Consider the following 17,600-nt stretch of genomic DNA (forward strand, 5'->3'; position numbering starts at 1 on the left):
TGCATGATGTTTCCTTTGATCTTTTGTCCATTTTCCACAATCTTGAATAGACTTTTCTGTCAAACACCAGAGTTCAGATGAATGAGATGATGGAAACAAATTCACTTTGATGCAGACTCCATCTATTTATCTATTTATCTATTTAATCCAGTAAACCCGATACATTATATTAATTTAATTTATAACAACTATTTTTTATTAGGAAGCAGCTGTTAGTTTGTCTGGAATCATAAGCGGTGAGTCTAAGCCCCGCCCCCCTCTCTACCTGTTTGTTGTTTTTCCCCGTGTGCAACCCCCCCCCCCCTCCCCCCCAGCATGTTCTACACAGACAGGGCAGCATACGGTCATCGCAGCAGCAAGGTGACAGGATAGTGGGGGCGCCCTGACGCACATTTGATTAATTTTACGCAGAAATGGGTGGTTTTAGTCTAGTGGGCGGCTGTGGAGCAGCGGTAGGGCGGTCGACCCATGATCGTAAGATTGCAGGTTCGATTCCCGCCTTGCACGCCCATGTGTCGAAGTGTCCTTGGGCAAGACACTGAACCCCATCCCACCTCTGGTGGGAGGCTGGCGCCAGTGTTTGGCAGCAGAGCCGCCATCAGTGTGTGAATGTGTGTGTGAATGTGTGTGTGAATGTGTGTGTGACTGTGTGTGTGACTGTGTGTGTGACTGTGTGTGTGAATGTGTGTGTGACTGTGTGTGTGTGTTTGGCAGCAGAGCCGCCATCAGTGTGTGAATGTGTGTGTGAATGTGTGTGTGACTGTGACTGTGTGTGTGAATGTGTGTGTGACTGTGTGTGTGAATGTGTGTGTGACTGTGTGTGTGACTGTGTGTGTGAATGTGTGTGTGTGACTGTGTGTGTGACTGTGTGTGTGAATGTGTGTGTGACTGTGTGTGTGGGTGTGTGTGTGTGTGTGAATGTGTGTGAGACTGTGTGTGTGAATGTGTGTGTGACTGTGTGTGTGAATGTGTGTGTGACTGTGTGTGTGAATGGGACTGTGACTGTAAAGCTCTTTGGGCCTTCGAAAGAGGGTAGAAAGCGCTATTTACCATTTTAGCGGGGGGAAAGGCTTTGGGGGGGGCTCTTGTGTCCCCTACGAGGTCGCCACTGACTGTCTTTCCAGAAGAACTTTCCATCCCATAACAGACTCTGGTCGGCGCTCACGCTGCTCTCTCCCTCCTGCCCCCCGCCCTACCTGATGGTGTTACAGGCACCACAACAATCTCAGAACGGGATATTTATTTTACTAAACCACAGAGAGCCACAGGTTCCTGACCCCTGACCTAGGCCAAGTAAGAATGTGATTACTGTCATCTGAAACTAGAATCCATACTAATCAGGGTTTGATCCCATAAAGGTTCTGTGGGTTTTTGGGTCGTCCGGTTCCGTAGAAGGGAAATAGAGGAGCGGCTGCATCTTCAGGTTAGCTCAGGTGATGAAAATGGAACGTACCATTGTCGTGTGTGTGTGGGAAGCGTTTTAGGAAGTATTCATAAGGACTGTGACCCGTACAGGTTTAGCGTATCCACCGTAAGGACAGCTGGGACTGTGAGGGCGTCTGTGTGAAGGTCTTTAAAATAATGGGGTTGGGGATCATGGTCCTGGGACACAGAGACTCTGTCTTACATCTTTAGCTTGATTCCAGTTTGGAAAACTCCATGAGGCAGTAGATGAATGAATAAGCCTGTAAAGGCATTCAGCTCAGCCGCCCGCCACTCACCGTCCTGATGAACGCGCATGGATGAGGCTGTGATGTCCGTGGTTATGTTGAAGTACGGAAGCCACAGGTCCTGGAAGCAGAGGACGCCACAGAGCTTAAAAGAAACCTACGGCTGTCACGTCTGACCACAGACGGCAGGCTCTCACCTCTATCTGCTTGTCCTGGAACACTTTATAGATGCTGGTGTTAAAGGCCGAGCCGGAGAACATGGACGTGATGGGGTAGGTAAGGTCCAGCACGGTTTTAAAGACAGAGTTCATGGCCTGTTGGACAACAGCAGACAGAGGAGCTGCACATGAAAACAGCTGCAGGTTCTCCAAAAGTGCAGCTTTTAGGGAACATCTCTTTGTCTGGAGTCAAAGATGGGATGAAGGCCACAGAAATCTGCTGCACCTTTGACCACTCCCTGGCTCTTTGTTTGGTCCGGACCGCACTCCTCTCCTCGGCATACAGAGCGCCGATGAAAGAGCCGATGGACGTCCCGCCCACGATGTCGATAGGAATCCCCGCCTCCTCCATGGCCTTTATCACCCCCACGTGTGAGCAGCCTCTGCAGAGGACAGACGACGCTAGCTTACAGCGCTGCGTCAGCGCGGCGCCTTCTATGCCAACAGCAGTAACCGCTCACCTGGCCCCGCCCCCGCCCAGGACCAGAGCAATGCTGTTTCCGGTCAGGACTCGGGCCAGCCGAGAGAAATCGCTGTGTCTGTCTGCGGTCTTCTCAAACACCTTCTCGTAGACGTCCCTCTGCCCAGACACGGGAAACACAGCCGTCATCCCAAAACGCCACAGGAGAAACGGCGAGAACCCACGGGTCCTCCATACCAGTTTGCTGGGACTCCGTCTGGAAAAGACCCGGCGAGGACATTTAAGGTGCAGGTGTCCGGAGCACCAGCTGCGCATGTTAAGCCACTCCACCGTCCTGGATGGGCCGGGTCCATCCTCTCTGTGCAGAAGGATCAGCTGCTTCAGCGCCCGCACCGCCGTGTTCTCCAGCATCTGCTCCAGCTGAACAAAACAAGCAACAGGCAAACATTCCAGCGGCTGCTCTTCCGCCCTCAACCCCCAGTCTGCTCACATACTTCTCCCAGAGAGGGTTCCTGGTCCCCCAGCCCCACGATGAGAATGCAGTCGGCCTGCCGGATGCAGCGCTGAGTCCACGGGGTCATGCTGCTGTCCGTCTGGTACAGGACGATCCGGTTGATGTCCTCCTGCTGGGCCAGCCAGCCAGACAGACGGTACTCATGAATACTGAGGGTGTGGAGACACGGATGTGCAGGAACATTAGTCCTCGTTAGAACATGCATGGGGTCACATCAGTGCTACATGAGCACAGTGGTGGGCCAGCAGGGCCTTCAAGGCCTGCTCTGAAAAATATCTGAACCATGATAGTTTGTCCATGCAGACTCAGGAAATCATTCCAAACGGTCTGTCCATTCCCTTTCATTGTGTTTGTGATGGATCTGCTGCTGCAGAGAGACAGATTTTGATATCGGAGCATTTAACCAATCACATTTCAGCTGTCCTTTGTTGCCGGGCAGGGTAAGGACCTTCACCATGAGTTGTGAAGGCCTCCTAATGCAAAACCAATGTGAGTCATTCATTTCCTTCAACCAATCAGATTGTGAGTTGGTGTCAGCAGGGCCTTCTAGCAGCTTAGGCAGCGTCACAGTATTCAGAGCTTCTGATTGGACAGAAACTTCAAGAAGTCACATGCAGCCTTGTCCAGTTTGACACAGAGGAGAACTTTTGGATGTGTCTCAGTTAAAAACAGACTGTGATGGATCCATGGAGGATCCAGCAGGAACGTCTGCCACTGATGACTTCCTGAGTGAATCATGAAGCAGACGGACAGATCTGTGTGTTTGGACTGACCGTCCCCGTGTCCACTGCGTCTGTCCAGCAGACATTTTGGGCTCTAAAGCGGATTCAAACCTACAGAAACACAACTGGACAGACTCAGCACTGATGATGGAACTGAAGACCATAATCTACATGACAGGCTGATGGACAGCAGGACAGAGAGGAGGACGGATTTAGTCTACAAATAATCCCATTTTATTGAGTGAAATGAAAATATCATAAATAATATTCCAAATGTCTGTGGTTGTTTTCAGTGTTTTTTGCCGGCTGTAGTTTGTTTACTGTTTTGTTTCTTCCGTTTATTTAGAGGCATAAAATGCTTAATGAGGGGCTGAGGGATTCAGACGTAGCACGACTGCAGGCCCGGGCGTGTGACGGTCCACCACTGCATCAGCATAACCAGCACGCAGCTAAAGCACTGAAACTGCAAAGGTCAGTTTGACTGAACCCACCTGTCCAACGCAGAAGCTCCCAGGCGCTCTCTGATGATGTCACTGGTTAACAGCAGAGTGGGCCCTGCAGCAGCCAGAGGGGAACCAACAAGACCATCAAAGAATGAAACCAGACAAGTCACAAGGTCATCATCATCCTTCCCTTCAGCCGAGCCTGCTGGGAAATCTGCATCTGCACCGGTCGTGGTGAATGAAGACTCTGTTTTACGTCACGTGTGGAAGAGGGACGTGAAGCGCTGGCGTTACCTATGGCGCTGAGCGCATGGCTGAGCTCCAGGTTGAAGGCATTGATGGGAACGTCGTCACACACAGGCAGCACCGCCACGGTGGACAGGTTGCTGGCGGGGTTGGTGACATCTGCACTTGATGCCACGCCGGGTAGGCCGAGAGCCGGACCTGCAGGGCAGAAATAGAGAGTAGAGCAGAGCCATAAAAGCTTGACTCTAAAGCGGCGGTACCTGAGAACGGCCCACGGCCCTGCTGCAGGTTCCCCAAAATCTTCTGGCCAAGCAAGTGGATCAACCTGGTCACCACCTGGACACAGACACAGATATGACTTTGTGTCATCCAGAGCACCAAACTGAAGGGGCGTGGCAGCAGGACCCGCCCACCTGAGGATAGCGCCTCTTGATGTTGTTCAGGGTTCCCTCCGGCAGTTTGACCAGCTCTGTGTCCCTCACGGCGTGGACGGTGGTGGCTCTGGGCTGCCGGGTCAGCGCCTCCACCTAGCAGAGGAAGAGGACTCTGACTAACGGACAGACGGGTGAAGGAGCCGGACGAGCAGAGCTACGGTGGCCCTGAAGTCCAAATCCCAACAACAAATCACTCCATGCAAAAAAAGACAGTTAAAGAAATCCAAACAAATCAACAAAAAACAACCAAATCCAGAAATCAAAACACAGCCCAAAAAAGTCATAACAAAAGAAAACATTTCGGAAAATAAAGGTCATTTCCAGGAAAACAAATGAAATGTTAAAAAGTACCAAACATAAGAAGCCAGAAAAGGTAGGGATTATGGGATGTCGCTGATTGGAGGAGGACTTTTGTTTTCTGCATGACGATATCTTCTGACAGGAGTTTCTTGGAGCTTCTGGCCACGCCCACTCCATCAATTCTGGTTTCCATCTTCTTCAAAACCCAAACACCATCATCCACTCAGTGACATCCCATAATTCCCACCTTTCTTATTTTGTTTCATTTGTTTACATTTAATTTTGATTTCTGGAAATGACTTTTGTTCTCTGGAAGGTTTTTTTTTCTCCACATTTTGGTTTTTGGAATTTTGAAAAAGTCCTGTTTTTCTTTTTTTAATCTGTAAAATGTTGTTGTGTTGATGTGATCTGCACTTCAGGGCCTCCCAAGCAGCTCACTAATGAACGACAACCATAAGAAACACAGGTTTAGTTCATGCAGCAGAATCAAGAGGAAACTCTTCTCACCACACCAATCAGGTCTCCTCTTCCATATTCACCAACCAGCTCTTTTTTGCCGTTTGCCTTTCGGATGACGGAGCGTAAACGTCCATTCAGGACAATGTAGGTGCAGTCTGACGGGTCATCCTGTCTACACAGGAGGAGCAGAAGCATCCATCAGAGGGGCTTCCTCTGAAGGGAATGCTCTAGAGAAGCTGCAGTACCTGTAGAGAGCTCTGCCCGCTTCAACCGCCATCCAGTCGATGGCAAAGTCCATCTGCCGGACGAAGGCCGACATGCGGATGGCCACGGTGTGGGCCACGCTCAGAACCACGCTGGGCTGTTCCCTCATGATCCTGCAGGGGGCAGCAGACAGCCACAGAGGAGAGCGCTGACGTCAGGGGCAGCAGGTGACAGCAGCATCAGAAAATGAGTGGCGCTCATGACACGAGCGCCGTCAATGTTAAGCTACAAAATGAAGTTTGTAACAAACATTTGGAGATTTCACAGCAGACGGCATGAACAACATCCACTCTGTCTCATCAACTTAGATCCTCAGCAATTATCTGCTAGTTTCTGCATTTCAGGCAAGTAAAAAGGCTGTAAATGTGGATTTACAGCCGATTCTGTTAAAGGACATGTTCCCACAGAAACCACAGATCTCACCGGACTGAAGTCTGACTGTTGATCTCTAAACTAATCAGTCATTTTAAGTTCAGCAGAACAGTAAAGATCAGGAGGTCGTCTATAGTTCAGAAGCAAAAGCTCCAAAAAATCTACAACATTAAAAAAAACACACATCATTTCCGAACAAGATGGCCAATGGTTGGCATCCTCTTCCTTCACCGTGCTCAGAAAGAACCGGTCCAGGATTTAGTCTGGTCCAGGTCTGAGGGAATCTGCTCATTCATCCTATCTGAGATGTCCACAGAGACACAGGACCGACCAAAAAAACAACACTGAGCGTCAACAAACGTCATCTGCATGTTGGGATTCAAACCCTCACTCACATATTGAGTTACTTTCTCTGATTGCACTGAAGAAACGATGAACCATCATCCCCATCAGAAGAAATTCATATCAGTCAGCTGTGGTTTGTCTGTTATCCAGGTTATTAAGGGAAGTGAAGGGTTCAATTCCCTTAGCATTGTAACTGCATGAATGTCCACTAAAGGTTTTATAAAGAAGCCGAGTCATCAAACCTCCAGGAAAACGTTACAGGCCTGAAATACAGAAACTAAACCAAATGAGAAAGTCGAGACGATTCAGTGGTTCTCAAACTGCTTGGAGCAAGACCCCCTTTACCGAAAGAAACTGTGTGGGCCCCCTCCCTGATGGAAAGAGGGGTGGGTCTTCATGAGCCCCTCCCTGATGGAAAGAGGGGCGGGTCTTCATGAGCCCCTCCCTGATGGAAAGAGGGGTGGGTCTTCATGAGCCCCTCCCTGATGGAAAGAGGGGCGGGTCTTCATGAGCCCCTCCCTGATAGAAAGAGGGGCGGGTCTTCATGAGCCCCTCCCTGATGGAAAGAGGGGCGGGTCTTCATGAGCCCCTCCCTGATGGAAAGAGGGGCGGGTCTTCATGAGCCCCTCCCTGATAGAAAGAGGGGCGGGTCTTCATGAGCCCCTCCCTGATGGAAAGAGGGGCGGGTCTTCATGAGCCCCTCCCTGATGGAAAGAGGGGCGGGTCTTCATGAGCCCCTCCCTGATGGAAAGAGGGGCGGGTCTTCATGAGCCCCTCCCTGATAGAAAGAGGGGCGGGTCTTCATGAGCCCCTCCCTGATGGAAAGAGGGGCGGGTCTTCACGAGCCCCTCCCTGATGGAAAGAGGGGCGGGTCTTCACGAGCCCCTCCCTGATAGACAGAGGGGCGGGTCTTCACGAGCCCCTCCCTGATGGAAAGAGGGGCGGGTCTTCACGAGCCCCTCCCTGATGGCAAGAGGGGTGGGTCTTCACGAGCCCCTCCCTGATAGAAAGAGGGGTGGGTCTTCATGAGCCCCTCCCTGATAGAAAGAGGGGCGGGTCTTCATGAGCCCCTCCCTGAGGACTACTTAACGTAGCAGCATTTCCGCCATCGCAGACCTGAGCACTGACCGCGCGGATTTAAGAAGTTATGAGCGAGCAGACCTTTAATAATAAACATAACAGTAAAGCACATTTAGAAGATGCGTGTTGGTCCAAACGGCAAACGTTTAGCATGGTGAACCCCCCCCCCCCCTTTTTGTTGTGTTTCCCTTGTGTGACTGCTGTTGTCATGGAGGCAACGCAGCGACGGAAGGAGGCGTGGCCTTGGGCGCTCCAGGATGAGGCAGGAGAGGGGAAGCGCGGGAGAAGAAAAAAAGAGGAAGTGTTTGCAGACGTTGTACTAACGGTTTGATCCAAGCAAAGGAATAAACGGCTTCTAGCCTGTTCCAGAGCAACGGTGTCCCGCTTCATTAGTTACCGTTTGCGTCCCGACCGGAAATAATAGCAGTTTCCGACTACGGTCTGAAGCCTGAGGCTGAAAGGTAACAGCTGATGGGGCTCCAGCTGTCCTCCAACAGCAACATCAGCACAAAAGCACCTTAATAAGTCATGTGATCTCAGTGGGTGGTGTCCTGAAGTGACGTCACTGACGTACGACTCACATTTACTGGGGAATATCCCATTTGTCTTCTACATGGCACACGCTAATGCACGGATCTGATTGGTATCCGATTTATTTCCACATATGAATGAGGCCTGAATCCGATCTGAGAAAATCAGAATCCATGCGCTTTTGTCCTGCTTCCACGTTCACCGGTCAGATCCCATCTGTGCCACATGAGAGGAAAAATGGGAATTGGGTCACTTGAACCATGCAGTGGAAATGCAGCCTTAGTGTGAAGGGGCAGAACTTCCTGCCCTAGTGCTTTCTAGCACATGTAATGCCACACAACATGAGCATGTGGGTGAAGGGGGCTGAGGGGGCAGAGCTCCGGATCATCATAGCTATAAAACTCCTCGTGATTTTAGGCTTTAGAGTCATGGATCCTTTTGTCATTTGGAGAAACGTAACTTCTTTTTGCCCCAGTGGGGTATTTGTGTCACACTGGGGGAGAACAGTGACCCCCACAGTTTGAGAACCACTCGTGTGAGGAAATAAAAGTCCAAACAGACAGCAGTGCAGATGATTGTTCAGCGTAAGCGTCACAGTACAGACACGGATACTGGATGTTCAGCAGAGAGGAAACACTCACTCATAGAAATCGGACTTTGAGATCTTCAGGAAAGTACAGTCTCGGACAGCCTTAATGGTAAAGATGAGCGGCTCTCCGGTCAGCACGGCGAGCTGGCCTACCATCTCTCCTGGGAGCGTCACAAACAAGCAGACGGCCTCCTGTTTGTCGATCATCCGCTGGTAGACGTGCAGACAACCAGACAAGACAAAGTGCAGACTCACGTCCTTCACAGGTGAGTCAGGAAGAGAAGCAGACAGGTTTACAGCTGCACACGGAGGGGGGGGGGCTGTGGGAGGGGGTCCGGGGACATACCTGGTCTCCCTGTCTTGCTAAAACAGCTCCAGCTTTTGCATGATGCAGACTCACTTTCCCCTTTAACAAAGCTGGGTCCTGAGGGGGGGGCATAGGCAGGGACAACAGTTAGGAAACTTAACGGAAGCGAGCCGGTTCTGCTCCAGTTTCCTGCAGGAACACGTCCATTAGGAAGTGGACCGCAGATGGTTCCCCATGACGCTCTGCAGACATGTCAGAGGTCAGGGGGGAGGATTGGCTGCTTCTGCCTTACAAGCCAGGACTCAAGGAACCGTATGCTGGGCTTGACCCAAACGGGGGCTGACCCCTACGGGGTCCGTGGAGGGTCTGCGACTTAAGGGGAGCGCAGGTGAGTCTCACCTGTCCACTCCAAGGCACGTCATGAAAATGGATCGTACCACTGTGGGGTGTGTGGTGCGTGTATCTTAAAGTATTGATAAGGATAATGGAAGTGACCCGCACTCATGACGTACGGATGATGCTGTCGTACGGCGTCCTTACGCCACACTTACTGACTGCACAGAGGGCGTGCACGTGACATATCATAGCAACAAATACTTACAGGTGTGTAACGGTAAAATAACAAAAACACCTCAGTCCTATTGATGCAAATATGCATCGATAACCGAAAAGACAAAAACACATAGGTGGAAAGGATTTAAGGGGTCAAAAGGTCAAGCGTGTTGACATTTCTTAAACACAGAATGAACAGTTCAGGTATTTGGGTCAAAAGTTTCCTCCAGTTTTAATTGCACAGCATGAGAAGCACTAAAGCTATAAATTAATTTAGTTTGTATATGAATGAGTAAAATACATAAAAAGTTTAAAACTGATGTGAAAGAAAATCTAGATCATTTGGGAGGGAATTCAGATGCTGAGGTGACATGTTGCTCTGACAACAACAACAAACAACAATAAAAAACATCAACAAACAACAAAAACAAAATACAACAACAACAAAAAACAACAACAACAAACAAACAACAACTAACAACAAACAAAAAACAACAACAACAAACAACAAAAACAAAATACAACAACAAAAAACAACAAATAAACAAACAACAACTAACAACAAACAAAAAACAACAACCACAACAGACGACAACAAACAACAGAAACAAAAAACAACAAACAAAAACCAACAACAACAAACAACAATAAAAAACAACAACAAAAACAAACAAAAACAAAATACAACAACAAAAAAACAACAACAACAAACAAACAACTAACAAAAAAACAACAACAACAAACAACAAAAACAAAATACAACAACAAAAAACAACAACAACAAACAAACAACAACTAACAACAAACAAAAAACAACAACAGACAAACAACAACACCAACAGACGACAACAAACAACAGAAACAAACAACAACAACAAACAAAAACCAACAACAACAAACGAAAACAAACAACAACAACAATAAAAAACAACAAACAACAAAAACAAAATACAACAACAAAAAACAAACAACAACTAACAACAAACAAAAAACAACAACAACAAACAACAAAAACAAAATACAACAACAAAAAACAACAACAAACAACAAAAACAAAATACAACAACAAAAAACAACAACAACAAACAAACAACAACTAACAACAAACAAAAAACAACAACCACAACAGACGACAACAAACAACAGAAACAAACAACAACAACAAACAAAAACCAACCACAACAAACAAAAACAACAACAAACAACCACAACAGACAACAACAATAACAACAAGCAACAACAACAATAACAAAAACAACAAAAACTAACAACAAACAAAAACAAACAACAGAAAAACAACAACCACAACAGACGACAACAAACAACAGAAACAAACAACAACAACTAACAACAAACAAAAACAAACAACAAAAACAACAACAAACAACAGACAAACAACAACCACAACAGACGACAACAAACAACAGAAACAAACAACAACAACTAACAACAAAAACAATAAAACAAAAACAATGAACAACAACTTACAAACAACAACAACAAAATACAACGTCAACAACAAAATACAACAACAACAACAGACAACAACAACCACAACAGAAAACAACAAACAACAGCAAAAAACAACAACAACAACAAACAAACAGAAACAAACAACAACCACAACAGACAACAACAAACAACAATAAACAACATTAACAACAACAACAACAGAAATAACGAACAACAACAACTAACATCAAACAAAAACAAACAATAGAAAAACAACAACCACAACAAACGACAAAAAACAACAGAAACAAACAACAACTAACAACAAACAAAGACAAACAACAAAAACAACAGACACAAACAACAACAAAAAACAACAACAAAATACAACAATAAAACAAAAACAATGAACAACAACAACAAAAACAAACAACCAACAACAAACAACAATAACAAACAACAACAACACACAACAACAACCACAACAGACAACAACAAACAACAATAAACAACATTAACAACAAAAAACAGAAATAACGAACAACAACAACTAACAACAAACAAAAACATACAATAGAAAAACAACAACCACAACAAACGACAACAAACAACAGAAACAAACAACAACTAACAACTAACAACAAACAAAAACATACAATAGAAAAACAACAACCACTACAGACGACAACAAACAACAGAAACAAAAAAACAACAAACAAAGACAAACAACAAAAACAACAACAAACAACAACCACAACAAACAACAGAAACAAACAACAATAAACAAACAAAAACAACAACAACCACAACAACAACAATAACAAACAACAACAACACACAACAACAACCACAACAGACAACAACAAACAACAATAAACAACATTAACAACAACAACAGAAATAACAAACAACAACAACTAACAACAAACAAAAACAAACAACAAAAACAACAACAAACAACAACCACAACAGACAACAACAAACAACAACTATCAACAAACAATGACAACAAAAACATTAACAATAACAACAACAAAAAACATTAACAACAACAACAATTAACAAACAACAACAAACAACAGATAACAACGAAAAACAACAACAAACAACAAAAACAAACAACCAACAACAAACAACAATAACAAACAACAACAAACAACAATAACAAACAACAACAAACAAACAAAAACAACAACAACCACAACAGAAACAAACAACAATAACAAACAACAACAAACAACAATAACAAACAACAACAAACAAACAAAAACAACAACAACCACACCAGAAACAAACAACAAAAAAACAACAACAAAATACAACAATAAAACCAAAACAATGAACAACAACAACTAACAAAAAAATTGAACAAAATACAACAACCACAACAGACAACAACAAACAACAGCAAAAAACAACGACAACAAACAACAGAAACAAACAACTACTAACAACAAACAATAACAAACAACAACAACACACAACAACAACCACAACAGACAACAACAAACAACAATAAACAACATTAACAACAACAACAGAAATAACGAACAACAACAACTTACAACAAATAAAAACAAACAACAAAAACAACAACAAACAACAACCACAACAGACAACAACAAACAACAACTATCAACAAACAATGACAACAAAAACATTAACAATAACAACAACAAAAAACATTAACAACAACAACAATTAACAAACAACAACAAACAACAGATAACAACGAAAAACAACAACAAACAAAAACAAACAACAAACAACAATAACAAACAACAACAAACAACAATAACAAACAACAACAAACAAACAAAAACAACAACAACCACAACAGAAACAAACAATGAAAAAAAAAACAACAACAAAATACAACAATAAAACAAAAACAATGAACAACAACAACTAACAAAAAAATTGAACAAAATACAACAACCACAACAGACAACAACAAACAACAGCAAAAAACGACAACAAACAACAAAATAAAACAACCACAACAGACAACAACAAACAACAGCAAAAAACAACAACGACAACAAACAACAGGAACAAACAACAACTAACAACAAACAAAAACAGACAACAAAAAAAACAACAAACAACTAACAAACAACAACCACAACAGACGACAACAAACAACAGAAACAAACAACAACAAAATACAACAACAACCACAACAAACAACAAAAAACAACAAACAACAGACAAACAACAACCACTACAGACGACAACAAACAACAGAAACAAACAACAACAACTAACAACAAAAACAACAACAAACAACAACCACAACAAACAACAGAAACAAACAACAACCACAACAGACAACAACAAAAACAACAAACAACAACTATCAACAAACAACGACAACAAAAACATTACCAATAACAACAACAAAAAAAATTAATAACAAACAACAACAAACAACAGATAACAACAACCACAACAGACAACAAACAACAACCACAACAGACAACAAAAAACAACAAAATACAAAAACAACAAACATTAACAACAACAACAACAACAAACAAACAAAAACAAAAAACAAACAACAGAATACAACAACAACAACAACAGACAATAACAAACAACAACAAACAAACAAAAAAACAACAACAACCACAACAGAAACAAACAACAAAAGACAACAACAAAATACAACAATAAAACAACAACAATAAACAACATCTAACAAACAACAACAAACAAACAAAAAACAACAACAACCACAACAGAAACAAACAACAACTAAAATACAACAATAAAACAACAACAATAAACAACAACATCTAACAAACAACAAAAATAACAACAACAAACAACAACAACAGATAACAACAAACAACAACAACAAAATACAAAAACAACAACAAACATTAACAACAACAACAAAAACAAAAAACAAAATACAACAAAAAACAACACACAACAACAACCACAACAGACAACAACGAACAACAATAAAAAACATTAACAACAACAACAAAAATAACGAACAACAACAATAGAACAACAACAACCACAACAGACAACAACCACAACAGTAACAAACAACAACAACAACAACAATCAACAAACAACAACAACAGATAACAACAAACAACAAAAATAACAAACGACAACAACAAACAGCAAAAACGACAACAACAACAAACAAACAACAACAAAATACAACAACAACAACAAAAATGACAACAACAACAAACAAAAAAACAACCACAACAAACAACAACCACAACAGAATCAAACAACCACAACAGACAACAACAAACAACAAAAACAAAATACAACAATAAGACAACAACAAACATCAACAACCAACAAACAACAACAACCGAAACAGACAACAACAACAGAAACAAACAACAACAAACAAGAACAAAATACAAAAACAACAACCAACAACAAACAACAACAAACATTAACAACAACAACAACAAAAACCAACAAACAAAAACAAAAAACAAACAACAAAATACAACAAACAACAACACACAACAACAACCACAACAGACAACAACAAACAACAATAAAAAAACAACAACAAACAACAGATAACAACAAACAACAATAAAAAACAACAACAAACGACAAACAACAAAAACAAACAACAAACAACAGATAACAACAAACAACAACAGATAACAACAAATAACAACAACAAACAACAAGCAACAACAACAACAAACAACAATAACAACAAAAATAACAAACAACGACAACAAACAACAACCACAAAGGAAACAAACAACAACTAACAACAAACAACAACAAACCACAGACAAACAACAACCACAACAGAAACAAACAACAACAACAAAAACAACAAACTACTACAACAACCACAACAAACAAAAACAACAACAAACAACAACCACAACAGACAAAAACTCGTAAACTTAATTGGCTGGTAATTTCCTTTTTTTTTCTTTGCTTTATCACTGTGGCGGTGTTGCCTTTCTTCTTAATTATATCTTTTACCTCTGCGTATGCCTCCATGAGGATTTGTGCTTCCGACGGGGAAAGGTACGCGGCTCTAGTTGCCATGGTAAATCAGTTAATCTGTGATCTGTGGCGGGGTCTATTTGAGTGAGCAGTGAGCGCGCACTTATCCAGGATTGGTTTCACCTGGGGCCTGTTTCAGAAAGGAGGTTCAACCAACTCTGAGGTTAAACTTGAACTCTGAGATTAACAACTCTGAGTTTTCTGTTTCAGAGCAGCTGATCGGAGTTAGGTTAATCAACTCTGAGTGGACTGATTCGGAGGTAAGCATGCGCACCGCGACTACAAGAAGCCATTTTTAATGGAGCGCAGATATTACGAGTCACCATGGCAACCGTGGAAAAAAAGAGGTCTGCATATTTTTCGCCAGCTGAACTTGACGTGCTGCTGCAGAGTTACAGTCAATATGAGCACATATTCCAGAAGAAAAGCAACACCGCTGCATCTGCAAAACAGAGACAGTTAGCGTGGAAAACATAGCTGCTCAAGTTAATGCCTAAGTTTGCATTTAAATCATTGGTATAAAATATTGGCTGCAATAACTTTTTAAATAGCGTAAGGTGTGAAATAAAAAATGGCGATATTTAGGTTTACTTTTGAAGTGTTATTCCTGGTGTAATTGCATGAAATGCTGCATAGTGTACAGAACCAATCTGGGGAAAAATGCATTTAACGTCAGTAATGTTTAGAGGACTTTTTTGTTAACCTTCCCCTCTTGCAAACGTTGGTCAGTTTAATATTAATACATTCAATTGTGTTTTTAAAAGTGAGTTTATGTCTACCCTTGTATTGATCAAGTGGTATAGGTTTATATGGGATTAAGAAAGTAAGCAGTGCTAGCAAATTGTTTCCTAAAAGTAATTGTTACATTAATCTAATTCAATGTCCCTGATTTCATTTTCATGTAGATGCAATCCTGCAGGAATTAAAAGAACATGGCAGCAGCTAAAAATGAAGTATAAAAACATAATTCAATCAGGTCAAATGTGAGCATGTCATGGATGTAGGCTTTGTTGACAATATTTGACATATGAAACATCTACATAGCAATACATATCTAATGTTGTTTTCATTCTGTATATGTAATTGACTGCAACGACAAACGGTAACGCTCAAACAAAAACATATGGGGAAATGACAAAAAAATCGAGTCTAGGTCTCAAAATCCTCGCATGAGGTAAATGTAATTCTCTAGGAATTAATGCAGCCTCCTCGTCTATTGGGTCCTCCAAAAAAGGACAAGCCATTCTTGTCACTTAGACCGTCTCTGTGTGACGGAAATGTGGGCAATGAAGGTTAAAGCGAAAAATACCGCTTCGTCTTTAAAAGGGGGAGGGGACCGGCAGAAACCTTGAGTTTAGAGAATAAAACCTGCTCCCGACCAGGTTAGGTTCACAGCATAAGTAACCATGGACACTGACTCCGAGTAGAAGTTACCTCTCTTTCAGAAACGGGTTTGACTTACTCTGCTTTCTCAGGTTTAACAAACCTCCCATTCTGAAACGGAAAACCCAGGGTTTCCCTGATTTCAGGGTTAACGCACTCAGAGTTTACACTAAACCTCCTCTCTGAAACAGGCCCCTGGCTTGATGAATCCGTGTCTGCTCATCCTGGCTTGGTCTTTGTGCAACCAATTAAGCCTGGACGTACATGTTTTGGCTTCATTGAGCTCAGCTCAGTCATTTATCCTGGATGTCTTAATTCTACTTTTGTGCAACAGGCCTCAGATAACAACAAACAACAACAACAACAATAACAACAAGCAACAACAATAACAACAAGCAACAACAAAATAAAACAACAATAACAACAAGCAACAAAAAAAATACAACAAACAACAACAATAATAATAACAAGCAACAACAACAAACAAACAACAACAAACAAACAACAACCACAACAGACAACAACAAACAACAACAACAAGAAGAAAAATAACAACAAACAACAACAACAACAAGAAAAATAACAACAAACAACAACAACAACAACAAACAACAGCAACAAAAAACAACAACAACAAACAACAGCAGCTGTAAATGAAGGGAAACAAACCTCGATCCTCATGAGTTTCAGAACCTCCTTCTGAGCTTCCTCAAACAGAGCAGGACTGGAACGGGCAGAGACGGGCGGGAAAACGTTTCCTGCCGGGTCTTCCTCAGGATACAGGTAGATCCCAGACGGGACTTCTTCTACGGTGACCCTCTTCTCCCGCTGGTCCTGGGAGACGGACTGGAAAAACGTGCAAACACTGAGACGCCTCGCGGGGACAGCAGACGACATCTCTGGGGATCTAACATGGCTTAAAGCGACCCTTCAGGGGGGCGTGGCCATAGAAACACCACAACAAGCCGTGGAAACACAAAAGTGATTAAAAATCACACGCTTGATGCTGCATGCAGAGTTTTTTCAATCAGTTTTTGTTTTGCTGAAATTGGAACCAGGAAGTTGATCCCAAAAAACGTGCAGACAGGTTTGGGTGGTGGAAACGCCACACCCAGGCAGAACAGAAGGTCAAGAGGTCAACTTCCCCCGGGGCTTGTCATAAACAACCCCAAGAAGGCGGAGCCAGAGGCCCTCGACATAAGTGGTCCCTAAACCCCGGGCCAGGCCACCTGGTACCGGACCACCTGGTACCGAGCCGCAGAAAGAAAAAAATACATACAATAA

General features: G+C 43.0%; 1 protein-coding gene across 5 annotated transcripts in view; it reads right to left on the bottom strand.

Annotated features, from left to right (window-relative positions):
• The window catches only part of LOC101155983 (neuropathy target esterase), a 42,370-nt gene that overhangs the window by 13,005 nt on the left and 11,765 nt on the right, over positions 1 to 17,600 (bottom strand). For all 5 annotated transcript variants that reach the window (XM_020699764.2, XM_020699767.2, XM_020699768.2 and 2 more), the window contains exons 15-29: positions 16,986 to 17,162; positions 8,955 to 9,032; positions 8,661 to 8,866; positions 5,673 to 5,804; positions 5,476 to 5,599; positions 4,648 to 4,761; positions 4,495 to 4,570; positions 4,283 to 4,432; positions 4,037 to 4,100; positions 2,804 to 2,972; positions 2,547 to 2,729; positions 2,350 to 2,468; positions 2,115 to 2,271; positions 1,868 to 1,984; positions 1,722 to 1,791 (exon numbers count right to left, since the gene is read on the bottom strand). In XM_020699764.2, coding sequence (XP_020555423.1) covers positions 1,722 to 1,791; positions 1,868 to 1,984; positions 2,115 to 2,271; positions 2,350 to 2,468; positions 2,547 to 2,729; positions 2,804 to 2,972; positions 4,037 to 4,100; positions 4,283 to 4,432; positions 4,495 to 4,570; positions 4,648 to 4,761; positions 5,476 to 5,599; positions 5,673 to 5,804; positions 8,661 to 8,866; positions 8,955 to 9,032; positions 16,986 to 17,162 — 1,936 coding nt within the window. The remainder of the gene's footprint in view (positions 1 to 1,721; positions 1,792 to 1,867; positions 1,985 to 2,114; positions 2,272 to 2,349; positions 2,469 to 2,546; positions 2,730 to 2,803; positions 2,973 to 4,036; positions 4,101 to 4,282; positions 4,433 to 4,494; positions 4,571 to 4,647; positions 4,762 to 5,475; positions 5,600 to 5,672; positions 5,805 to 8,660; positions 8,867 to 8,954; positions 9,033 to 16,985; positions 17,163 to 17,600) is intronic.

The sequence above is a fragment of the Oryzias latipes genome, chromosome 1 (genome assembly GCF_002234675.1).
Source record: "Oryzias latipes chromosome 1, ASM223467v1".
NCBI classification, from domain to species: domain Eukaryota; kingdom Metazoa; phylum Chordata; class Actinopteri; order Beloniformes; family Adrianichthyidae; genus Oryzias; species Oryzias latipes.